The 26,024-nt window shown below is 38.6% G+C and overlaps 2 protein-coding genes across 3 annotated transcripts in view; one reads left to right on the top strand and one right to left on the bottom strand.

The window, feature by feature from the left end:
* The window catches only part of rin1b (Ras and Rab interactor 1b), a 41,136-nt gene extending 26,825 nt beyond the window's left edge, over positions 1 to 14,311 (top strand). For both annotated transcript variants that reach the window (XM_028474290.1, XM_028474291.1), the window contains exons 9-12: positions 4,210 to 4,518; positions 4,600 to 4,731; positions 8,979 to 9,148; positions 13,601 to 14,311. In XM_028474290.1, the coding sequence (XP_028330091.1) occupies positions 4,210 to 4,518; positions 4,600 to 4,731; positions 8,979 to 9,148; positions 13,601 to 13,924 (935 nt within the window). In that variant the 3' untranslated portion in view covers positions 13,925 to 14,311. The remainder of the gene's footprint in view (positions 1 to 4,209; positions 4,519 to 4,599; positions 4,732 to 8,978; positions 9,149 to 13,600) is intronic.
* A 4,757-nt stretch (positions 14,312 to 19,068) lies between these two features.
* Positions 19,069 to 25,759, bottom strand: LOC114480753 (actin-related protein 2). The gene is made up of 9 exons (XM_028475172.1): positions 25,571 to 25,759; positions 24,734 to 24,844; positions 23,770 to 23,928; positions 23,450 to 23,579; positions 23,237 to 23,373; positions 23,001 to 23,150; positions 21,670 to 21,815; positions 21,455 to 21,587; positions 19,069 to 20,293 (listed from the first exon to the last, which is right to left on the bottom strand). The coding sequence occupies exons 1-9, from the start codon at positions 25,616 to 25,618 to the stop codon at positions 20,123 to 20,125; spliced, it is 1,185 nt and encodes a 394-aa protein (XP_028330973.1). The 5' UTR covers positions 25,619 to 25,759; the 3' UTR covers positions 19,069 to 20,122.
* Positions 25,760 to 26,024: the final 265 nt, after the last annotated feature.

Consider the following 26,024-nt stretch of genomic DNA (forward strand, 5'->3'; position numbering starts at 1 on the left):
AGCACTTTGAGCTGCATCTATTTATATGAAAAGTGCTTTTTTAAATAAATAAATGATTGATTGATTTCAGTTATAGTTTTAGTCAACTAAATGACAAAGATTTTAGTCGACTAAAATATAAAGGTGCGTTTACACTGAAAGCGACTCTGGCGACTAGATTACATATAAAATCAATGTAAATGATGCAACGTCAAGCGACCTCCCTTCAAGCCACACGACTCAAGTGACGTTGTGTTGCGACATCCAATCAGCATCGAGTTGATCCCCATGTCACTTCCTCTGTCGTGACCTCATTGGTTGATATCTTAAATAGATGAAGCCAAAAGCGTGACTTTGTTCAAGCGACTCATCACGGTTGATTTAAGCAACTATAGTTGCGTTCAGTGTAGGGATGTAACGATTAATCGTAAGGCAGTTAAAAATCGATTCATAGGTATCACGGTTCACATCGATACTCTGAAAATTGAATCGCAGTACTTTTTTTAAACAGCAGAGGGCGCTATATATTCATCCTTTTCTTGTCCAGAAGTAAAGGCGGCGGGCAGAATCTGCTACTTCTTTCTGGCCGCCTTCTACGCTTAAACATGTTCATAAATGATTCCTTACCCCTTTAGCACCGAAAGAATATCTGTAATATTACGTGAATATCTGTAAAAGTCACGTTTTTCTATTAGCTCCGTCTGCTAGCGCGTAGCATCTCTTCTTCACTGCAAGAATATCTGCATCCCAACCGACCACTGGGTTACCAGCGCCCTCTGCTGGTCCAAACAAATTTCTGACGTAAATACAGTGAAATGACTGGTTGTTTTTTTTTTAAAGTCCAATTGTTAAGGCACAAAATACATTTTCAGTTGCACTTTTAAAAAAGAAAAAGAACTATTATGCAGTTTTGCATTGTTTACTATAGAACCAGAATTTAAATTAATAGGCTTCTTCTTCATTTGTATTAGTCCTTTATTTATTTCATTCAAGATTTATTTTTAGTTAAATTGCATTGTTTTGAATAGTTTATCAAGGGAGTCATCATTTGTCTACAGTCCCATTTTGTAAAATAAATCGTGAGAGAATCGTATTGTGAAGCCAGTATCGTGGATCGAATCGTATCGGGAGTTGAGTGAATTGTTACAACCCTAGTTCAGTGTGAACATTCTTTAAATTAGATTCAATCAGTATTGATCCTATTAACATTGATCAAGCTGATATTGGATGGCATTAATGTTTGTAAATACACAGACAGATCTGATGTGTGTATCTGATTGGATTTCATCCCATGTTACGAAATTAAAGTTGCGTTTTTATTTTATTTTACAAAACTATCAATATAATTGACGTAATTTTGGTTCATATTTATATTTTTTTGTAATTAGTCGTAGTCTAGTTATTGGCACTTAAAAAAACAATTGTTTAAGATGTTGGATAATCTGGTGTCTGCCTAAAACAGGTGCAAAAACGCCCTTTTTAAATGAGAGTTTTGCTCTCATATGGAAGAGCAAAGTGGCTGCAAGAGTAAACTGATATGTTGGAGGTGCCGGTGGGAAAAAAAAGAATAAACATGTTGTTAAATAACAGCAAACCGATGTGAACATACAGTAAGCAGGAGAAACACCATATGGAAGGTTTTTTTGTGAGAAAAGTCAATGCTGTGGGGAAAACAAGAAGAACAGCAGATGAAGTTGAGGAAAGGTTTATTGATACAAGAACAACAAAGCTCAGGAGAAATGTTTACATTGGTTCTGCTATTTTCTGAGTTTTACTCTGCTATAATTGTATAGCATCACGCCGCTCTGTAACTGATGAGGTTTTTCCTGTCATTTTTGAGCGATTCTAAAAAGTGTGCCGTGAATCCAAAGAGAACCAAGAAACCAATAGAATCGAGGTGAAAAAAATGATCAGCTGTTCTCCCCCTGAGTCCCAGCTGTGAAAACATCCGTAGGGCTACTGCTTTTATGTTTATTCTAGCTTGTCTTACCTGTTTATGATGTTAGTGTTTGCTCTTATGTAGCTATAGACCTACAGCTCTAAACTGTTTAAAGTGCTGTTTAAACAACGTTGAGTTGAATTTGCTGAAGGGGAAAGTTTGAAAGCTTCATTACTTTTTTTCTGTGTATTTCTTAGCTTTATTTAGCATATCTTAGAATACCTTCTTCATATAGAATATCTTAGCTTTGTTTAACTTAGCATAGAATATCTTAGCTCAATTTGTTTAAAGGGGACATATCATGCTAAATCCACTTTTTTAGCCCTTAAATGCATTTTGTTGTATATTTAGAGTGCTTAGAAGTACAGAAAAAATCAAATTAGTCTCTTCAGGTGCTCCATTGATATCTTTATATTCTGTTTTGCTCATATTTTTCAATCTGTTTTGATTTTTCTATTCTCTATTACGTTTTTTGAACTATTACATCACAGTATTTGCAGCGGAACTGCCAAATTAGTACATCAACTCCAGGTCCAACACTTCTAGCAATCCGAATCATTTTTATTTCTCGCTTTTATTTTGTAGTTCAAGCTCAAGGATGCCGAAGTTACGAGAGGATAAGTCAAAATGTTGGGTTGTTGGATGTAGTAACCCACACGCTTCATTACACCGTCTCCCAGCATCAGAACCTTTTCAAAGTGCCTGGTTAAGTTTTATTTTTCACGGAAATGTATCCACATCTGTGGGTAAGGTCATTTTTGTGTGCGCGCAGCACTTCAAGGATGACTGCTTCTGCAACCTCCACCAGTATAAAGAAGGATTTACAGAAAGACTTTGTCTGATTGAGGGTTCAATTCCTTCTATCTTTGGAGACGACGAACAGAGCACTTCGGTAAGCTGTAAATAACGCTAAAAAGTGTGATGATAAGACGTCCCTGTCATTGTTTTGTTAGCATTAGCAGTTGCACCGTCTTCATATGTTAGCGCTGTGTGCTCGTTTTAGATCCTTGATGATATGGCCTACGTGATTTAATTTAAGTCTAAAGTTTTCATTAGTCATTTCATGTTGCCGTTTTTGTCTTTGAAAAGACTGTATTAAAATGCATTTCGTGACGTTAGCTCGGCGCTAGCATTAGCTCGGTGCTTGTGTTAGCTCAATTGTTAGGGTTCTGCAGGTTCATCATCTTCATTTTCATCTCGCTCCGCTGGGTCAGACTCTGGCTCAAACATGTAAGGCTGGATGGACAAGTCTTCTGTTGTTGACATTTTGTAAATAACCTCTGAATAAAAAGTTTATGCTGAATAGAAGTCATGCTTCTATCAAACTACAAAAATGGCCGAGCAGGGGGGAGTTGAACCGAGTGTCACCTGAAGAGGGGGCGGGGTATGGAGTGTCTCATTTGCATTTAAAGAGACCGCACCAAAATGAGTTGCTCTCAGAAGCACATCAGAAAAGGGGTAGAAAAGGGGTGGAGCTATAATAATGAGGAATTCAGACCCAAGCATTGCAGTTCAGCTTTATATAGACCACAACTGTATGATTTATATGTATAAAGGAAGGATTTAAAACCATGATATGTCCCCTTTAAGTTACGATAGAAAATCTTAGCTTTGTTTAGTTCAGCATAAAATATTTTAACTTTATTTAGCTTAGCGTAGAGTATCTTAGCTTTTTTTTAGCCTGGCATAGAATGTCTTAGTTTTTTTAGCCCTTGGCTTTATTTAGCTTAGTATTGTATATCATAGCTTTGTTTAGCTTAGCATTGAATATTTTAGTTTTGTTTTGCTCAGCATAGAAAATTCTATCATGCTTTGTTTATCTGAACATAGCAAATAGCATTTTTTAGCTAGCATAAAATATCTTAACAATGTTTAGCTTAACAACAACGTAGAATATTTTATTTTTTGTTTACCTCAGCATTGAATACCTTAGCTCTATTCATGTTAGTATAGAATACCTTAGCATTGTTTAGCCTAGCATACAATATTTGAGCTTAATTTGTTTAAGTTAGCATAGAATATTGTAGCTTTGTCTAGCTTAGCATAAAATATGTTAGCTTTGTCTAGCTTAGCATAAAATATGTTAGCTTTATTTAGCTTAGCATAAAATATCTGAGCTTTATTTAGGTTAGTTGCCTATAGGATATCTTAGCTATGTTTAGCTTAGCATGAAATATCTTAGCTTAGAATATTTTATTTTTTGTTTAGCTCAGCATTGAATACCTTAGCTCTATTCATATTAGTATAGTCCCCATATAATGAAGCATTGCTGTGTGTTTTTATCTGTGTAGACCTGGCGTTGGAGCGGGCCATGTTCTCCTGTGTCCTGAGGCCCCTGAGGTCCCAGCTGGACAAAGCCCTGATTGCTCTGCACAGTCGGGACGGCTCCAGCCAGCGCCTCACCCAGAACCTGCTGCGTCTGGGCGGGGACGCGGCCATGGAGCGGTTGGGCGTGCGGACCGGGGTCCCCGACAGCCGGGACGTGGAGAGGGTGAAGCAGAAGCTGGTTTTGATGCAGCGGACGCACTCGCCCATCGACAAGGTGCTGCTGCTACTGCAGGTGTGCAAGTGTGTGCAGAAGGCCATGGGGTCCCTACACGGTGAGAATCTCCCCGAAGATTCCCCCAAATCAAACATCACAGCTTTGGAAATCCATTGTGTAAATTTTGTGGTCTTTGTAGGACAAGACACGAGCTGGGACGACTTCCTTCCTTCGTTGTCCTACGTGATCGTGGAATGTAACAGACCTCATGTCCTGATAGAGGTGGAGTACATGATGGAGCTGCTGGAGCCGTCCTGGCTCGGAGGAGAAGGTATACGGCAAATTTCACCTGGTCTAGAGCAGTGGTTCTCAACCTCTGGGTCAGGACTAGGGGTGTGCATTGCTATGAATCTGATGATACGATACGATTCACTATATATATCCCAATACTAAACAATACGATAAACATCACGATATATCGTGACTTTGATCATTTCAAATTTCACATTTACAAGTACAAAATGGTATGAAATATACAAATAAATAATACAAATAAATGGTAACTTACTGTAATGGAAAATATAAAAACAAAAGGGCATGTTTATCAAATTATCAAATAACATTTTTCAAAAAAGTTGAACTTTTGCTTCTACAGTATATTTTGATTTTGTTAAGTTCTTAGATTATTTTAAAAAGGAGCCTCATACATCTATGAAATGGTCCAGTATATTTTATGAAAATAAAGTAAAGTACATTGAGGAGGTCTGATGTGGTTCACTGACATGTTTATGTGCTGTACATATGTTTGTGCAATAAACAGGTTTTTTTTTTCCAAAAACATGATTAAAAAAATTGATTTGGACATTTTTTGGGATCGATACGATTATCGCTCGTTGAGATATTGCGATATATTGCACCCTTAGTCAGGGTTGCGAGACACTGGGAGGGACTCGACAGATGCCTTCAAAAAAGAAAAATTTGAGCCCATTTTTTTATTTTTACAATTTTTCTGTAACGACACCAAACTTGCCATATTTTAACCTATTTTCATCCCTTTTTTTACCCTCAGCCAACTTTGGCTGAAAGGTGTTGTCATCAGTTTGTTCTCGTGCGTGTGTGTGTGTGTGTGTGTAGTGGTGTAGGTCTTTTAATGCCCACCAACCATTCTCACACAAATCATTAGTACTGATGGGGGGATTCCAAGTAATGGCAAAAAATCAGGTCGGTCGATTTTTGGCGAAAAACAGTGTTTTTTGAGGATTTTGCCACGGACTGATTTTAAAGAAGGAAAGGAGGCGGACCATTGATACTTTGCTGTAAGGTGACGTTCACTCAAGGCTCTTGATTATTGGCAACATTTTTCTGCTCTGATCATTTTTGGCGAAAAAAATGGCATTTTTTAAAAGAGTCTCTATTTTTGGACTTTATTTTATGTATGTGTAAATCTGAATTAATAACCCAGCAGCAATTCATGCATCAAAACATTGGTACTAATATGGGGATTCTAGGTAATGAAGAAAAAATTTCAAAGCGGACAATTTTTGGTGAAAAAACTGCGTTTTTGAGGATTTTGAGAAAAACTTTGCCGTGGATTGATTTTAAAGAAGGAAAGGAGGCGGACCATTGATACCTTGATGTAAGGTGACGTTCACTCAGGACTCTTGATTAGTGGAAACACTTTTCAATTTAATGATTTTGGATGAAAAAAAATGGCATTTAAAAAAAAAAAAAAAAAAAGCCTCTTTTTTACGACTCATCAATTTTATGTGAGTGTAAATCTGAATTTATAACTCTGTAGAACTCATACATCAAAACATTGGTACTAATGTTAGGATTCCAGGTAATAAAAATGAATGGAACTATTACGATGATGAATACTTTGTGTTAAGGTTGACCTATAATGTTGTACTTGTTGTATCACTAATAAGGTGTAAACATACATACAAATTAATTTTATGAAACATAAGATATAAATTGTGAATGCAAATATGAAACAGTGAAGATAAGTTTTTCAGGTGAATTGGCGACTTCATTTTCTACACCGGTCTAAGCTTGTGAATCATGAAACATGTTGTTGGTATTATTATTTAAGGGAACACCTCAATAACACATTGGTGTTTGAATTTTATAGGAATGTCGACACTAGACCAAATCATTTGTACAATTTACTATCTATTTCCTAATAAACATTATCAAAAGTGTCTTTCCATGGAGGAAATCATGTCTTCCTACATCATAAGAAGAATAATGAAATAAAAAAATGAATATGGTTTTCATATGAAACATCAATCAGAACTGTTTTGCATCTTTAAAGGTGCAGTCCGCAACTCTCAGATCCCTCTCTCCCCCTCCCTCTCCGCTGCTCTCTTGCCCTGCTTCCAAACTTTCTAAAATCCCTCCCTCAGAGGGGCTAACAAGCTAACGTTAGCCCGACAGCAACATCACAATAATGTAACATGTACTGTTAAAAGCATATTACTGCAGCGCTTCTCTCTCTCAATGTGCACACACCAATCTGCCAGCAGCAGCAGCAACAACACAGTGTCACTTACAGCAGCCACACAGAGGCTGCTACACACACACGAACAACACATGCACTAAAGAGTTCAAATCAAACATAATGTAAATCAAACAGCAGTAAATACCTTTCAAGCGGAAAAGTCACCAATCCCATCTTCTACTCCTCCAGACTATACACTGTAAAAAAGACGGCGCAGGAGCAGCAGGGGGCGCGACTCAATGAGCCTGTTTTCTTCACACAAACTACTAGTTTGATGTAAAGCTGTCCTTACATAGTGACAGCTTTAGCAAATATGACACTTTTGTAAGAGTTGCAGACTGCACCTTTAAAGATACTGTAAGGATATGGAAACTGCTTACTTGTACATGTTTTCTTGGAGGATTGTGACCAGGAGAGAACTGAGGTAGTTGTTGATGATGCACATCATCTTGATTCTAACAGCCTGCGATACGTTGACATTACAATCAGCTGTCTTGAAAAACTGTTCATATTTTGTGTAGGAAGTAATCCTCTCATCAAACAAAATAAAACAATGAAAAATTGGGCTTAGGAACCATGTTGCAAGCAACCTGTGCACTATGTTGATAATTAATACTATTACACTGAATGTCAGGTAAGCATTTCACAGACACATTTGTTAACAGATCCTAACTTTAATTTGAATTTTATTGTTTTTATCCAAATCAATTTCATCAATATATTTACTTCCCTAGATATTGGTTGCTTATATATTGTCACAGAAACTACTACGTAATGAATGTCTATGCATAAACAGGTGAGTAATCATATTTAATCATGTTTTATTCCCCTACTGGTATTTTAAATATAATAAATGAACCATTTCCAACTATAAATTCCCTGAAGTGCTTTGCTTGGTCACAATAAATCAATGTAAATGATTTTTTTGTGACAGTTAATATTCTGAGGATTTTTCAAATGTCAGGCCGAGGGTTTTCAAGTGCAGGCACGTTATGTTCTTGTCATATTTTATTGTATTTTTGCAACATTACTCCCATTTCTGCCTCTTCATCACATTTCAATGGCTTTTCTGCACATTTTTTACACTTACAAGACATTTTAGGCATTTATATAAACCCTTTCCACCACTTTTTAAACCTAATGTTGCATATGTTGATCCATTATTTTCATTTTTAATCTTTTTTAAATTAACTTATAAGATCCATAAACATAAATCCACAAATCGCGAGACACTGGGAGGGGCTTGCCAGATGCCTTCAAGAAACTAAGAATATTTTTTTGAACAATTTGAGCCCATTTTTGCTTATTTTTAGCCATTTTCTACAACTACACCAAACTTGCCATATTTTAACTTATTTTCATCAGTTTTTCTTGCCATATTTTTGCTCCTTTTAATGCATTTTTGCTCCATTACTACCAAACTACTTTCCACAACTTTTCTTTCCCCCTATTGTAGCATATGTTGACCAATTATTGTTACTTTTTCACCATATTTCACACTTATTTTTGCCAATTCCACCACATTCACGACTTGCCATGCCATTATTAGCCAGTTTAAATTAATTGTTCCAATATTGACTCTTTGAACCCTTTTTACCACTTTTTTTTGGCCACTCTAATTTTCAACTTTTAACCAATTTCTGTGGTTTTTAAAATCCCATTTCACCACCTTTTCCATCATTTTTGGTGACTTTTAACCAATTTTATTTCTGAATAAAACATGGATTTCCATCTTTAAGATGACTATATACTATGGAGCAAAAAATAATAATAATCTTCCTGGATAACAGTGGATATTATTCATATAAATAAATAAATGTGTTTATCACAGGTTCATAGAACAATGGACCATCATTTTGCTGACTTTATGGATGGACCCCATAAATCTCCCCTTTATTCCCCCTTATAGATGGCCCTCTCTGATGGTGATATTGTTGCTCATTTTGTATTTTTGCAATTGGGTGAACAACGGTCTCGCTTGTTTCCATAGAGACCTTTAGAAAGCGAAGGACCAACATTGTATAATACTTGTTAAAACACTGTGTTCTATTGATGGTGTGAAACCTTTTCTTCTACAGGTGGGTACTACCTGACCAGCGTCTACGCCAGTCTGTGTCTGATTCAGAGTCTGGATAAGGACAGGGTCGTCTCCAGCTGCCTGACGCCCGAGGTCCAGCAGGCGCTGAAGGAGTGGAGCTGCAGACGGAGCCTCGAGGCCCAGAGACAGAAGGAGAACCTGCAGAGCCAAGTAGGTTCAAACTGTGTCCACGTGTTTCATGAGGCTTTGACACGACTCCATTTAAAGAAACTCCCTGTTTGGTGGCAAAAGCACATGGAGCTGAGTAACTCTCTGAGTGCCTTTAAAAGACTTAGAGAGAGTCCAGAACCAACAATTTATGTTCATGAGCCCTAAAATCTACTCAAAGTAAGGGTTCAAACCCTACAACAGTCTTTTCTCTGCTGATAGTGGGCATTCAGAGGGCCACATTATCAACATTCATGTCAGCATTTAGAATAATAACCAATTAGATCATGAATACAGGAAATAACCATGGATTGTGTTTGTCAATTTGGGTATTTTTCCTGTCAGTTTTCGAGTTATTTTGTATATTTTATTTTGTCATTGTGTGTTTTTTCAGCCACGCTTTGTATATTTTGGGTCATTTTATGTGTTGTTTTTTTTTTTGTTTAGTTTTTTGTCATTTTGAGTATCTTTGTTGTTGATTTGCAAATTTATCTGGAGTCATTTTGTGTATTTTTATTTCGTGTTTTATAATTTTTTGGTGATTTCTTTTTTTGGGTGTTTTTGGGGTCATTTGTGTTTTTTTTATATTTCTTGTGTGTTTTATTTGGAATTGTTTTTGTGAGTAATTTTGTGGGTTTTTTTAAAGTCACTTTATATTTTTTGTAAGCCATTTTTTTGTTTTGTTTTTTAAAGTAATTCTGTGTGTTCTATTTTGTTTGGTTTTCATTTTGGAAGTTTTTGGAATCATTTTGTGTGTTTTGTTTTATTTGTATGTGTTTTTGGGGCAATTTTGTGTGTTTCGTCTTAAATCATTTTGTGTTTTTGGGACATTTTTTGTTTTTTCCAAGTCATTTTGTGTGTTTCCAACTTGTTTTATATGTTTTTTTTAAATCCTTTTTGTGTCTTTTCTGAGTCATTTGGTGTGTTTTATAGAGTCATGTGTTTGTTTTAGGGCCTCCTGTCGTCTGTATCTGGTCAAACACATTCATTTCATCATTTTTTTGGACGAGGACTGACATGATTACCAACACTGGAAGATTTGTTGTTGAAGAAAAACAAACAAGACACTTGTTGTTCAAACATACAAAAGGTTTGAATTTCTTTGGCGTGCCTGTGCTTATATTCAGGACTTTTAGTTTGAAAAGCTCGACTGTGTGTGTGTGTGTGTGTGTGTACAGTGCATCCTGGAATTACAGCCTACTACCTTCCAGTCTGTGTGTGTGTGTGTGTGTGTGTGTGTGTTGCTATTATTGTACCATCTAAGTGAAAGCCAAACACTCATCCCACATGTGGAAGTAAACAAACATGGATGACTGTATCTAACACAGTGTAATGTAACGTCCGCCTCTTCCATTTCAGTGCAGGTGATATTTCCTATTGTTAGCATCAATAAAACATGTTATTAACGGTGACTTACTGTAATTTAGTACTTCTGAAAAGACCAAAGAGTTTGGGGAAGGTAAGGTTTATAGAGCCATAAATATACACTGTTACTCTCTACTTGTCACTACATGTTCTGTGCATTCATTTGTGTACTTATTGGCTTATTTCCAGACTTTGCTTAGCGTAATATTTCCTGTAATTTTAGTGCCAATCTACAACTTATTGGCTTTGTTACTTGTTTATATAACATTTCTACCTATTTCTTATATCTATAGACATTTACAGTACATTTTAATACCGTCTGAGCCAAATGCAACATTTCTTTCCCAAAATTACAATAAAGTGTATTAATATGCGTGGAAAGTCCATAAACTATATACATATACGATTAAGGTGGGACAATATATTGTGCAACAAGATATTGTGATATTAAAACATCACAAGCTGTATCACTGAGTGGTGTGGCGAGGAGAGGGTCAGATGAAAAATAATCAAAATGATCTTCTACACACCAGATTGTATGGTTTGTTTATATTTTTCATTTTCTGTTGAGTTGATGGGTCGTACTCAGAGTATGTATGTAAGTAAAGTCAAATGAAATCATGGTTTTTCTCCCGACTACATTTTCTTTTTTTTTTTCCTTCCCAAAAACATTGTATCGTATCGTTATTCCGAGCCCATTATCGTATATCCTCTATCGCATATATGTGTCAAACTCAAGGCCCGGCGGCCAAATCCGGCCCTTTAGAGCATCCAAATTGGACCGCAGCATCAATTAATAATGACAGAGAAAACATGCATTATTGTGTAAATGACCAAATAATCCAGTTGTCGATATCAAAAATTCACCAATTTAATGAAACTCAACAATAGTTTTAAGGGCTTTTAATCAATGATGTTGAAATTGTTCTTTTTTCCTCTCCTAAGATCTGTGGCCCTCTTAAGATCAAACTAATCTGTATTTGGCCCCTCAACTAAAATAAGTTTGTCACCCCTGGTCTATTGTATCGTATCGCAAACTCAGAGTATCGTTAATAAAACAAGAGCACTAGGATATTGGCAGTTATCCAGATCGTTGATCCTTATCATGGTTCCATGATCGTTCACACTTTAAAGGCTTGGAAGAAATTTCTATCCCATTAATAACCAAACAGTATGTCCAAATGTATGGAGAACCCCTAGTATTTAAAAAATCAAGATCAAATGCGTAATCCAGATCCGATCCAGAGGAAACTTGGTGGAATGATTGAGGAACCGACCAAACATAACTGAGTCAAACTTCATAAAGATCGGTCCGTTACGAACTGAGATATACATTTTTGAAATTTTGTCAATGAAAAGAGATGAGGATTCTTCAATTTGTGGAACTGATCCAGAATCAGAATATTGAGTTTAAGTATGTGTGTTTTGACCTCATCTTGTTAACTGACAAACCAACAAATGCCAGTGAAAATAAGACCAGAGAGGTAATTACAACAATCTTAAAAAATGATGGTACACTTTGGTGGAAAAGTGGTTTATTTTGATAACTCTGAATATTATTTAAAGTCATGGTACCGAGCTGACTGAGTACAGATCAGTTTGTCTTTGGAATCACAGAAACAAGGCAGAGGAGAAAGTGTCAGGTTCTGGATTGGATTGGGTCGAATTCTCCAGTTTTATCGAACATAAAAGGTGAAAGTGGTTTTTTTTGGGTCTTGTGAAAGATCGTAGCCGACGGCAGTTGTTCGTAGACTAAAAATCAGCAGTTAATCCATTCATAGAGGTCAGACATTGCAACACATTAATTACACTGATGGAGATGTTGGATGGGGACGTTATCCTACATTTGAGACAATGGTAGTTGTGTAAGAACACTCACCAGACGCTGACCCATATGTACAGTTTTCACCTCGGGCCATTTCTGCTACTGCTGTTTAGAAGCAGAAGAAAGTGAAGCTTTTAGGACTTTCCTCATCAACCTGAAGACCACACACCTGGGTTTTTTTCCCTCCTGTTGCGTGCGAATGCGTCCTTAAAATCATTTGAGCGGATTAGTTTTTTGGACATTTTAGAGGTAATCCCCTGATCTGGGGCTGCCAGCTTATGAGTGTGTGCACCAATTCACTCCCAAACACGTTTATTACCGACACTGTGTCTCTCTCCCCTGAGACCTAGACTGGGTTAGGGTCCATCAGAGTGCTGATGGGGTGGGGGGGAGGGAATAGAAAAGCATTGTCGTCCGCACCGTTGCCGTCTCATCACGTGGTACTTTTCCCTGGCTTCAAATAGCCGATCTAACTCACCCGGCAGCCAGATTTTCCACTGACACAGGCGGGGATCAGTGAGCCAAGTGCTATGAAGAAGTGGGCGGTCAGATAACATGAAATTTATTGAGCTGCATCTACCCATCGAAGCAGGCAAACACAATATGCACACGGACAGCGAGGAGCTCAGTGACTCTGTAAGTCCTGATGACGGCATACCTGTTGATTATGATTGCAACTTTGTGTGCTTGTGTCCCTGTTTTCAGCGTGGGCACTTTGTGTGTGTGTGTGTGTGTGTTGATGGGATTTGTTGCCTTCAGGTTGGAAGCTTGGTTTTAAGGTTGGTGTCTTGTTGGTCCGAAGGATGAGAGTGTTCTGTAGGTGGTTATATAATAATGCTTTGAGTGTTCTGAGGGATGCGGTTGTTACACTCTCAGGTTTGGAATAAAAATAGTTCATTTTAGGAGAGAAAGAAAACTTGCTGGTTGATGGGATTGTTTTGGTTCCTTGTGGAATTCCGTTGGAAGTGTTTGAGGGAAGCAAAAGGCATTTATTTCACTGAAGGCGCATTTTCATACAAAGCATTTTGGACTTGCTGTGTGTGTGTGTGTGGGAAATAGAGGCTTTGTTTTCTCCTTGATGAGCATTATTTTTGGCTCCCTTATTGCTGTGGATCATCAGCCTGTGCCGCTCATACTCTCCTCCCCCTCCCTCGACCTCTCTCCATCAGCCACTCGACCTCTGATTTGCATGAAAACAGTAAAGGCTCACTCTTTTTTTTCTCTCTCTCTCACTGTCTCTTCTTCCTTTCTCTCCCTCCCTCCAGAGGTGCGTTCGGATACTTTTCCAGGACGGGGAGCGCAGCGCTGTGCGGACGTTGCAGTGGAGAGCTGGGGAGACCAGTCAGGCCCTGGCACAGCTGTGCGCCGCCACTTTCGAGGTGTCCGACCCGCAGCTTTACACCCTGTACTGGCGCAGCGGGGGCGAGATGAGGGCTCTGCCGCCTCACGCTCAGCCGCAGGACCTGGCCAGCCACAGCGAGGGGGGGCCCTCGCTCTCCTACCTGAGGACCGACCACGACTTCAGCAAGATGCGGCGACTCACCAGGGGCGGCGCTGTGGACCTGAGCGAGTCAGTGTGTGAGGAGTGAGTGGGAGGCATGGAGAGGCAGGAGGAAGAAGAGGAGGAGGAAGAGAACGCCTCACTCACTACTCACTCTCACTTTCTTTATTTCTTCTTCTTCTTCCTCTTTTTCTTTCTGGATCTGGTGGTGGGGTCAGGACCTGAAACACTTGCGACTTCCTCCAAACCCCAAACCACTAAACTAAAGTGTGAAGCAGAATGTTGCCAAGTGTTGTACCACTCAGAGACTGCTTTCAGACCACCACAGTCCTAGTTCTGGCACCGGAACAGTTCGTACATCTCTAAATTGACTTGTGTTCAAATCACTTCAAGCAGAACCAAAGTAGGCGAGAGTTAGAAGTTTCCACGTGACAGTTCAGTTCAGTTTATCTGAAGTTGGTTACCAGCAGAAGAAGAAAAAGCGGCGGAAGAAAACACAACAGCTGACAATCTGCAGATTGCATTTGTGCTGTAAAGGTTAACCTGGCAGACTAGGCTACATTTACCGGTAGTTTTATTCTCACTAATGACCTTTGTTGAATGAGGCTGTTTTAGTCTAAATCTTACAAAGCCCCTAAAAGGTCACCATGACTTTTTTATTTTAAAAATGAGTTTTACCTTTTAGATCTTGAGGTTTAATGGTACTACACAAGCACATAATACTGTTCTACGTGGGCACACGGAACCTTTGCGCAAGCTCTTGTTTCTTTAACAAGCACGTTAGCATGCTAACACAAAGTACATGGAAGTGACATTGTTAGTAGAAGTGAAACCATTGTGAATTTTTCGTGGTTTAAGGAAAGTCAATAAAATGTGCTGCCATGGTTTAGAAACAAAAGTTTCAATTATGCAGAACATACGCAGTTAACTTTATTTGCTTGCACTAAACTTTTAAATTTGCACATAAAGGTAATACGTGCTCGCCTAGAACTTCTACGTACTCTCGTAGAACCGTTCTAAAAACTTGTCTGGAGCAGTTTCACGTATTCATGTTGAAGGTTTTTTGCACTGATGTAGAACAGTTTTATGTGCTTGCGTGAAATTGTTTCATGTAATTTTGTAGAACAGCTTGACTAACTAACGGAGAATAGTTTTACATTTCACATGAACAGACAGTTTTACATGAGAACGTAAATCTGTTGTATGCGAGCATGTAGAACAGTTTAATGTGATTGCGTAGAACAGTTTTACCTTCTTGCGTAGAACAGTTTTACCTTCTTGCGTAGAACAGTTTCACGTGGAACAGTTTTATGTTCTTGCGTAGAAAAGTTTTACGTTCTTGTAGAACAGTTTTATGTGATTGTGTAGAACAGTTTTTCATTACAAAACTGTTTCACATAGTCACGTATAACAGTTTAACGTGATGCAAGCTTAAAAAAATGTGACCACGTAAAACGTTTAAATAAAAAAAACATCAGTGTCTTTCCTTCAGGTTAAAAAAAATGAAATCCTAAATGCATCTACTTTTTTCCCTTAAAAATCACTTTTTCTACAAATTTGAAAGTTTCTGCCAGGTAAAGTAAACTTATGAGAATAAATGTATCTGAAAGCTGGTCATTGACCCGCCCACTGAGGACTCCATAGTTTGCGTTTTCAGGCCAATGGTTCATAGGTTGAACCTGCATTTCACTTGTTGGGTTGGGGAATTTGAACCAGTGCACCACTGTAAAACCGCCCAGTGGCTGCCTGTGTAAGAGTGTAACAATTGTGTCATAAATGGATCTGTATAACCCAGAATTATACAGTCAATGGCTTACGTCGTTAAAAAGTGAGTATTCTCAACTCCAAAGACAAAAGTACATGAGACTACCAGTGCTTGGAGTGTCCAACGTGCTGATGTAGCCTTTCACTGTATAGTTCAGGAACATCTTAAACAACTCCTGGATGTATTTTCTGTCATGTGTAGAAGTCTGCTGAGCTTTGGTGGGATGATGTTTGGATTTTGAGTCTCTCTGTGCCCTTTGGATTCTGCGTTGCCGGGTTGGTTGGTTATGAATTGCATCTTGTGTGGGCGGTTTTATTTTACAGGAACAACCCTAAATGGACAGTGTTGTTAACAGCTTGGACTGTAGTTGGATATGAAGTTGACCAAAAATCCCGTCATTTCTGTAAAGGTACGTCCATGTTTTCCTTCCTTCAGAGGCATCGTCTCATTTCCACAATGGTCCTTTAAACTAATTGGTATGAGCTCAACTTTTCATCCACGAGGGTTCTTGTGTTCGGACTCGTATATGGACGGTTCAGGATTTAGAGTGATGAAGAACTCAACGGCAGGACTTCTCAAACCGAAACGGCGGCATTACCATACCCACTTTCTTACAAAAAGTAAGGAAGTGGGTGTAGCTTAGTTTAATACATCAGTATATCCAACCTCTTCATCAGAAGATGACCTGTTTACCACCTAATCCTCGGTAACCCCAGAACGTATCCTCTCTGAGAGAAATTCGGAATAGGTCCGAGTATTTTTCACCTCTAACCATGACAAGCAGGTAAAAGATTGATTGGGTTCTCTGGATACAATCTGCTAAGACTATCCTCAAATGACCACTTCAGAATCCCCGAGAAGTCAGGTTAGGGATCTGATTGGTAAAGATAAGAGGTTTTGTTTGAGAAAGTTCTGCCTATTCCAGGATCAAGAATCTACCCAGATGTACCGTATGTTTGAGGTTTAGAGCCGGAGAAACCTTTTGCATGATAGATCTGGAGCTCCAACGTGGTGTAAGATCGTCATAAGCTCAATACCAAAGTGATGAAACCTAAGGTTTTAAACACACGGAAACAACAACAGTGCTACTGCAAATGGTGTAATGAGTGAGTGGGTGTTTGAGACCAACAAGTGAAAGACTTCCTGAAGGCCTTCTGAATATTTTGAGATATCATGTTAAAGTCTGATCCTTTGGGAGCTGCTTTCATCTCGACTCCTCCTCAGTTGGTCAAGACTGACGGGACTGTCGGACCAGGAACGCTAAACCAGGAACATCTTTGCTAACTGGTTGAATGTAAATGAACACGTCACATCTTCTGGTGACTCCTGCTGCAAACCATCACAATCACCGGACTTTTTGAACTCAGTGTTACCATCGACTATCATATTGTGTATTTTGAATTGTTGGGTTAGATATAAGTGAGGAGGGTTGTTTCGAATGTGACTTGAACATTATTGCATGCTTTTTCATTTATTCTGCAAACGTGTCCACGTGCGTGTGCGTGCGTGCGTGAAGCATGTGTTCATTATGAGAGCTCACTATTTATTTTTTGTGCAACAACATGACTGTATTTTGACAGCATCGCAATAAAAATTGCAATATCTGTTTGCTGTGTTACTTCATTTGCTCGTTGGTACTATTGGATGTTTTGAACTCAAACAACCACCAGGAGGCAGCAGATACAATAGATGGTAAAGGTTTGATGGCTTTACTATTCACTATTTTAACATTATTGTGCCCCAAATAGTATCTGTTTCATGTAATATATTGCTTAAATAAATGACATGTAAAAATAAGTAATTGTTTTGTGACCACTTTTAGGGGTATTTTGTGCAATTGTTTGGAAATTGTAGAGTTTCATTGAATTTCCTAATTTGGAGGGTCTGAGATCTACAGCTGTATTTGTTAATTATTTAGACAATGTTTCATGTTTTCTAAGTACTTTTAAGGTTCTGCGGGCCAAATTGGATGCTCTAGAAGGCTGGATTTGGCAATTAGGCAATGAGTTTGACACACTTGTCCTGGATGCTTCAATATGTTGCATTTAGCTGCTCAAATTCATAATGTTTGGGCTGTAAAAAATTTTTTTTCACCTTTAGTCATTTTTTATTTTTTTTTTTTTGAGAAACCCACAAATTTTTTATAATAGTAATAATCAGTATGCTCATTTTAATGAAAAGGACTCTATTAAGAATGTAAACTTTTTTGTTAAGATTTCCTCTAATTTGAACAACTAATATCAGAATGGGATTAAGCCAACTGTTCTAACAGTTACAGAAATGTGTTCTTAAACCAAACTGATGTAGATTAGATTACAGATTAAGAGTTTATTTGGATTGCAGTGAAACAGTGAAAATATAGACAAGGGTATTTCAGGCTTGTAAAAAAAAACAAGTTGTTTCCTATCATTATTTATTAGTGTTAGAGTAATTCATCATTTTCATTAATTCACTTTATTGGTTTACATTGTATTTTCTATGTCAAATCTTGAATGTTATAGTGAATAAAATTAAGGCAAATTGAATCAGAAACTCAGTCAGTATGTTGTGTACGTTGTAATCCAGTCAATTGTTCGGTATACCAAGATGGCGGCCGTGAACTTCAGCTCTTTTTATTTTGTGGAAATATTTGGAAGCCCAAGCAGGAAATACGGTTTAGCCTCATAGTGGTTTAGTCTGTGTCCGCACAGATGTATTCTGCAGGACTGATAGTGAATCAAAGGACGTGTGAGAGTAAACAAAGGTCCAGTAAGTCAGTGACTACTTTGCAAAACTTCACATACGATAAAACACACATGGACATGTTTTCCTTTTCAATGCAATCAAACACAATATGACCTGGCAGACACAAATCATTTCATTACCTCAAATGTCGATACATGACCAAATTGGATACAGATGTGGGCCACATCTAGCAATGATTCGGCACTTTTGGCATTCTTCTGAGCCGTACAAAACAGAATTGAGCCAAAATTGCCCCACATATGATGCTGCCAATGTGGGCGAGATATCTTGAAACCTATTTGGGCCAGATTACGGCAAGTTAGCATCAACTAACCTGGATGTGAGCCAAAAGTGGCCCACACACAAGGTACATATGTATTTTGTATGTCCTTGGCTGACATTTGACATTGTGATGGTTTGGTTGTGGCCAAGTTATGGCTAACTGGAGCGGAGCGGCCAAGTTCCATGCGGTATGTGGGCTGGATGAAAATGCCAGGTGTGCGTCCACTGGGCCAGATATAGACCAGAAGAATTGTGCAGTCTGGTTGTGATCAAGCTGGTTTTACTCTATTAGTCCGCTTTAGAATTCCTCTAAATTTGAAATTTCTGTTTAGTAATGTCTAAAAATGTACATTTAATTTCCACCCTTGTCCTCCTTTTCTGTGCATGGCAACATTTCTCCATGTTTTAGATATTTAAAGATAATTAAAACCTATTTTTTTGGACAAGCTCACCATAAAGACTTTTGAAGAGTTGCATAATGATGTAATTTATTTAAATCTGGTTTACTGGAGCATTGAGCAATTCAAAAGAGACAGAGTACACTATATGGGACTAGTGTTAAAAACATTATCATCATTTTAAAACTCTTTTACCAGTGAGAAAATACCATTCAAACCTGCAGATCACTGACAATATAGCACGGATCCGAGGATAGGGTGTGCGGAAGAATCCCTGCTGTGCCGCTCTTAAAGGGATCCTCCATTTTTTTTACAAATGTGGCCTAAAATCTTTGAAATGTACTTATTAGAAGATCTAAGCCTAACGAAACCCTTTATTTTTGCACCATAATCGTTTTTACTTTTCTGTTTTAAAACCTGTGTTCCACCATCTTGGAATCATGTGATTGATGATGTCACACGGCCCCACTGCTGTAAACATCCCATTGTTTTTCTATTGGAGTGAAACCTTCTACCTGATTTTGGTTGCTCTAAATAATCAGGAAAAGATGAAGATGTTGATTTAACACTCTTTGGTTTACTGAAAGAGAGTAAAAACAATTGTGACCTAAAAAATAATCTATGACCGCAGGGGGTGACGGTTCCCACTCTGCGATTTGGTAGTAGACAATGAAGCAGAGAAGAAGAGCTCATTTTGCAGCTGACGCTCTTGTGATCTGGTGGCTGAAGTTAGCAAGTAAATCATGGACTGTTGACGACTGTTGATTATTCAGAGCAACCAAAAGCAGCACAAGTTGTGATTTTAACTGAAAAAGCTGCTAAATGATCTAAAAAGCAGGCTGAGTGCTTCACTTCAATAGAAAACAATAGTATGTTTACAGGCAAATGGGGGGTGGTTGGGTGTGTGTGACGTCATCAATCACGTGATTTCAAGATGGAGGAACACAGGTTTTAAAATGGTAAAGTAGTCCCATTTTTAAAAGTTAATAAAATGAATATGTTGCAAAACAATGTGTTTTGTTGGACATAGATTTTCTAATAAGGACATTTCAAAGATTTTAGGACACATTTGTAAAAACACTGGAGGATCTCTTTAAAGTAATTTGTGGAGTTGGTTTCATCTGATTCCACCTCCAAGCTTCTGCAGGACGCCAAGACCTTTCTCTTCGTACTCTGCTTTGCTCAGCCAGAAGGAGTCTTTATCCTTCATGATGTTGGCCAGCACAGCGCCACCTAGGAACACCATGTGTTTACGTCTGGGAGGGTCCTCGATTCGGATCTTAAACTTCTGCAGGGAAGAGAAAAAGTAGAAAGAAGGTGGTGAAAACCTTATCATGTAACCAACCATACGTGGAGTTTGAGGGGGAGGGGGGATTAAAAAATATATAATTCTTATTATTTATCAAACATAAATTGATTTTAACATATTACTGTTAGTTTAATGTCACAGATCTTAGTTCTACCTCAGGTGTGTTGTATAAGTTTTCAGTGAAATGGTCCCAAACTTTTGTGACTTTAGGTTGGTTCTTCTATTACGTAGTCCTTCTTCACAATGTGAATGGTGAAGCGACACTACACCCAGCGGTTCATATACGGTACTGCAATAAAAATGAAGCAGAAAGCGACGGCTGGGCTACTTTTATAATGAATTTACAACATTAACTGACGCGTCGATGCAAATTTTTGTAGTTAACATTATAATTTACGTTACTAATCATTTTTGTATTATTGTACATTAGAGGTGGGCAACTTTTATCACAGCGGGGCCACACAAATGTGATTGTCTGATGCAAGGGTCACGTTATCAACATTCCGGTCAGCATTTAGAATAATGAGCGATCTGAGCATTAATACAGGCAAGTACAATGAGTTTATGTTGTCATTTCATGTGTTTTGGGGGGAATTGGTGTATTTTTCTCTAAGTTTGTGCTTTCTGTTGTTGTCTTGAGTGTTTTGTGTGTTTTAGAAGTCATTTTGTGTATTTTCCTCTCATTTAGTTTTTTCCGTCTTAATTTTGTGTGTTATGAGCGTATTGTATTTTTGTTGTCATTTTGGAGCCATTTTTTCTGAATTTGTTTTCAGTGTTTGTCATTTTGTAATTTTTTAAAAATTTTGCGTTTTTTTGTTTCGTTGCTGTTTTGTGTGTTTTTGGAGTCATTTTGGTATTTATGTTGTCTCGTGTATATTTCTGTACTTTTATGTTTTTCAAGTAATTTTGTGCCTTTGCTTTGGGGGGGCGTTCAAAATTAGAGTGAGGGCAGCATGTGGCCCCCGGTCCACCAGTTGCCCATGTCTGTTGTATATGTTACACACATTGTGGTGCAAATCTCAAGACGGTCTATATATTTAATTCTATTTTTTAATTTTGCACCCCCTGGCAAGAATCTCAAACTCCGTCTAACACAATGCAGCTTCTTTTTTTTTCCGGTAGTTAGAATAAAGCTCTCACGGAGAGTTTCTGCGTGTCTCCGTCGAGTACCCTCTCCAGGTACAGCTGCTTGATCTCTCTTTCCAGTCTGGAGGGAAGTCCAGGATACATGGTGGATCCCCCGGACAGAACAATGTGTTTGTAGAAGTCAGCCCTGTACAGGGAAAACAGAGTAGAGACATCCATCAGTCGTCAGGAAAACATCTGAGGTTCAATTCCCCCTTTAGAATGTAAACCTGAGGTCAATGTCCGCAGCCTGAATAGTATTAAAAAGCAGCTCAGCAACGCCGGCTCCCTCCACGTCGATGAGATGAGGCTGGAAAAGAGCTTCAGGGGCTCCAAAGCGTTCCCCGCCAACGTTTACCTCACGACCGTCAGGAAGCTGCAACATTACCAGAAGAACGTTAACCGGAGCTTTAAAAACACCTATCAAACTGGACAAGTAGCAATACTCAGTAGAAATATGAAGATAAAATAGATACATTCATACATGCTATTTTGTTGAGTGACTGCCCTCTATGGGTTGAAACCTGGCTATTACAATTCCATTTTGCTATTGGCTGAGAATGGTTGTGACATATTGGTGGCTTCTTACGTCACAAGCCACAACCGTTGGCTCCGCCCCTCCTATAAAAACTATCACTTGTGGACTCTGCGGCCTGTGGTGAGTAGGTTTGATTTAGAGAACTGTGATTAGAGAGGTATAGTGAGTATTGAGTTGGTGGTTAACATAGCAGAGATCTTATGTGTCAAACTTAAGGCTTGGGGGCCAAATCCGTCCATTCAGAGCTTCTGCAGGTGAAAGTGAAAATGACAGGGAAAACATGCATCATTGAGTCAATTACCAAATTATTCAGTTGTTGTTGAAAGAACTTTAAATTTTTCCCAAATCCTGCAATTTGTCTGAAATCATTCCACAAAATCTCTCCAAATTAAATCAAATTTGGTCAAAAATGAATAAATCAAAGGACATTTAAGTATCTGTCACTTATTGTTTAGACCAGGGGTCCCCAATCCTGGTCCTCAAGGGCCACTATCCAGCATGTTTTAGATGTTTCCCTCCTCCAACACACCTGATTTAAATGATTAATTCGTCATCAAGCTCTGCAGAAGCCTGATAACAATCCTGTTCATTTCAATCAGGTGTGTTGGAAGAGGGAAACATCTAAAACATGCTGGATAGTGGCCCTTGAGGACCAGGATTGGGGACCCCTGGTTTAGACATTGTTGATGCCTTCTATACTTTATGCCTAATTCATAAGTGGAAGTGCAAACCTGTGAACTGGTCCGTATTTGGCCCTTGAACTAAAATAAATTTAACATTCCTCGTAAATATTATTTTGAGATTTGATAGTTAAGACTGGGTGTGTCTTAACTGCTCCAGAAGTCCCGCCCATACTTAAAGCATTTTTTTAATTTCCAGCCCAAACTGGAGTTTATTTATGACCAATTTGTGCAAGTATGTTTCGTTACATTTAGTTGTAAATACAGTGGGATTAAGTCAGGTTTAGGTTGGTGAGTTGAGATGAAGTTGTGTCTTAAATTTGGTGGTATTCTGACATCGTACCATGTAGGACTCAACCAGGTAGGTGGTTTCTATGGCCAAACGTTGCTCTTGCTCAATGTTGTATCCCACATAGCAAAGTTTCTCCTTCAGCAACCGAACGGTCTCAAAGTCAGCCGTGTGGTTAAAGGCGTAGCCGCGCAGCAGCAGGAGCTGAGCAGAGGATGAAATGTGGCTTTTCAAATTAGACTCCCAAAAACAACCATGATGACCATTCTCTACTGTGACCTTCAGCTCACCTTGATGAGGTAGCGCGTGATGTCACGCCCAGCGATGTCCAGCCTGCGGGTGAGGTGGGGCAATGAATAACCCTCGTACACTGGACAGATATGGGTGACACCATCCCCAGAGTCGACGACTACGCCGGTGAGCAAACCTAAAGATGAGCATATTTCTCCGTATGACCTTTAGATTGCGTACACAGCCGTCTGTTCACTAAGGCACTGTCCTACCTTGCGCATACAGGGTGAGAACAGCCTGAATCGCCACGTAGATGCCGTGGAACTGGTATTTCTCAAACATGACCTCAGTAATTCTTTCTCGGTTCTTCATTGGGTTCATTGGTGGCTCAGTCAGCAGGATCTGAAGAAGGAACAGCAAACACACCCTGATCAAAGTGTGTCTTATGAAAGAGTGTTTGACCTTACAAAGGGTAGAACTCTGTTGTTCTAAGGAGAAATGAAAGTTCAATTACATGATAAAGAAACTGAAATGTTTAGATCTGATCCCTTCGTAATGCCTTACACTCTTGATATCTACATCTCTTCCGTACTTTGCACTCTTTGGGGTCAATGTCTAGGCGGTCCGGGCCAAAAGTGTGGTCCCACAGGTGGAGCATGTCTTCCCAGCAGAGCACCATGCCATTCTCCATTGGATAGGACAACTCCAGCATGGATCGGCATTCACTGGCCTCATCCCCTACCATTAAGTCCTGGTGGAAGACATCCCAGTCAAAACTCAGGCAAGATTAAATAACCGATTTCACAGAAATGCCTTACAATTTATGCAAATAAACATATATTGGTTTATAGACACCTTGGAATGCTTTTGCCACCCCTTGATAACCTCTGTGTGTCGTAATCAATAGTTCCGGCATTGCGGTTGTAAAAGAGTGGTTGGGAATCTGAGATGTTAGTGGTGCTGTGAGTTTTGAGCGAGTGCTAAATGTTTTCAACGTTATGTAAAGTTGTTGTTTCCACAAACAAGACTTTTCAGTATTTTTTTTTAATCTCCTGACATGTTTTGACTGTCAACTGCCAGTCTTTGTCAGAGGAGCTCTGCTGATCGCCTTTGATTGTTCCTTCGAAGTTTCACTTGACTTCCGTGTAACAGTCCCAGCAAGATTCATTTTGTCTTCTTTTTTTATAGTATGTTAAGGAAAACATAGAAGACAATTTCCTGAAAACCCTTGTCTGAATAAATGAAACCTTAACATGCTATTCAAAAAGTAGACAAAATGAATCTTGCTGGAACTATTGTTTTCACCCTAAAACAGGAAATGTGTTCCAGACTGCCAAACTTGAAAGATCTCTTTGTTTGCAGACGACCCTCATGTATTTTTTTCCAAACTTCACGTATAAAGCTTTAATCCTTCCTCTCCGCTTTTTGGTGTATTTCAGCCACAGTATGCTGAATGAAATGTGAAGATAGCAGCTATTACAGCATTATGTAACTCTGTGTGTAATTTGGCTAGGTTCAGCGTTATGGTTGCCACTAATAAAAGACTGGATACTCACCTTGATCTCGATGTTTCCCACTTTGGTAGTTGATCGTATGATGGGTCGACCCACCAGTGCCGGAAAGATGTGTTCAGGAAAGTTGGATCCGGCAAATCCACACTTGACAAACTGCACGGTGAGAATATTAGACATAAAAAGTGTAAAAACTCACTGTTTGTGTGTGTGGTTGTCCTAGACTCAAAGCCTATACTGAATAAATTGACCTGCCTGGAGGCAGTTATTATATTCCATTAAAGAGAGTGTGTTTATTTATGTAATGCTATTCCATTTCATTATTCAAATGACAACCCATTTGGCAAGACAATAGACAATAAATATATTGAAATAAAGCAGCGTCACCAATCACTTTGCTTCGCTGCCTGCCAACTCTACACCTCCCACTGTAATGTCTCAACTTGTTTTTGTGTCTGTACACATTCCTTAGCCCGAAGCCATGCAGTGCATTCCTCAACGAGCAAAAGAATAAGTTTCCAGCCGCAGCTTTTTATTCCACCTTCTCTAAAGCAGAATGTTTAAAGAATCCACTGCTTTTGATTTCTTTTTTGATGACTTTACGATCAGTATTTCTCCATAAGAAAACATTCTAGGTATTTAACGCTTTGTGTGTGTGCTCATTCATGGTAGGAACAACAAGTCCAGACATATGTTAGTAGCTCACTCTGCAGTATGCACAAGAACACCCTGGACTTTTTCAGTGTTTAGCAATCAAATTGTGAAAAATCAAACTTTCAAATACAAATTGGTTGAATAGGTAACATAAGTCAAATAATGTTTCATAGAGCAACAGTTGGAAGAAGGTAAGATAGCAAAGTGACATGAAGAAGAGTGGCTCACCCCTGTCCCATTGTCACAAACGACCACTTTCCTCCCCTCGCTGTCCATGATTAATCAAATGTTTGAATAAAGCTCAATAAGACAAAAGTCCATCTAACAGAGCGAGGAATCAAGAAAATCCCACATGAATTCTGAAGTCAGTAGAGGTGACAGGTAAGAGCAGGACTGAGGTGCAACTCCCTTCAATGTGGGTGTGTTTACCAGTTTTGGGCGGACTAGAGAGTCCAATTACAATATACTGTAAAATTACATTATTTATTTACATTTTAAAGGAAATTATCATTGCATTTTTAAAGCTCTTATTTTAATATTTTATTTTTGTTTATTTTTTAATTAAGTAAAGAGTGGAGGGAACATGAAACATCTGTTCTGTTGCCATGACGACGACGCGTGTCCTATCGTTTGTTTGAAAAACTCAGTTTCTCGGGAGTCAGTTTTGTGTATAACTTTTTTT

The sequence above is a fragment of the Gouania willdenowi genome, chromosome 18 (assembly GCF_900634775.1).
Source record: "Gouania willdenowi chromosome 18, fGouWil2.1, whole genome shotgun sequence".
NCBI classification, from domain to species: domain Eukaryota; kingdom Metazoa; phylum Chordata; class Actinopteri; order Blenniiformes; family Gobiesocidae; genus Gouania; species Gouania willdenowi.

Bases quoted from the DNA above. Each gene is read 5' to 3' on its own strand.
- LOC114480753 (XM_028475172.1), bottom strand. From the start codon at position 25,618: ATGGACAGCGAGGGGAGGAAAGTGGTCGTTTGTGACAATGGGACAGGG. The intron at 24,845-25,570 runs GTGAGCCACTCT...CTCACCGTGCAG, and splicing joins TTTGTGACAATGGGACAGGG to TTTGTCAAGTGTGGATTTGC. The intron at 23,151-23,236 runs GTGAGCTGAAGG...TCCTCTGCTCAG, and splicing joins TCACGCGCTACCTCATCAAG to CTCCTGCTGCTGCGCGGCTA.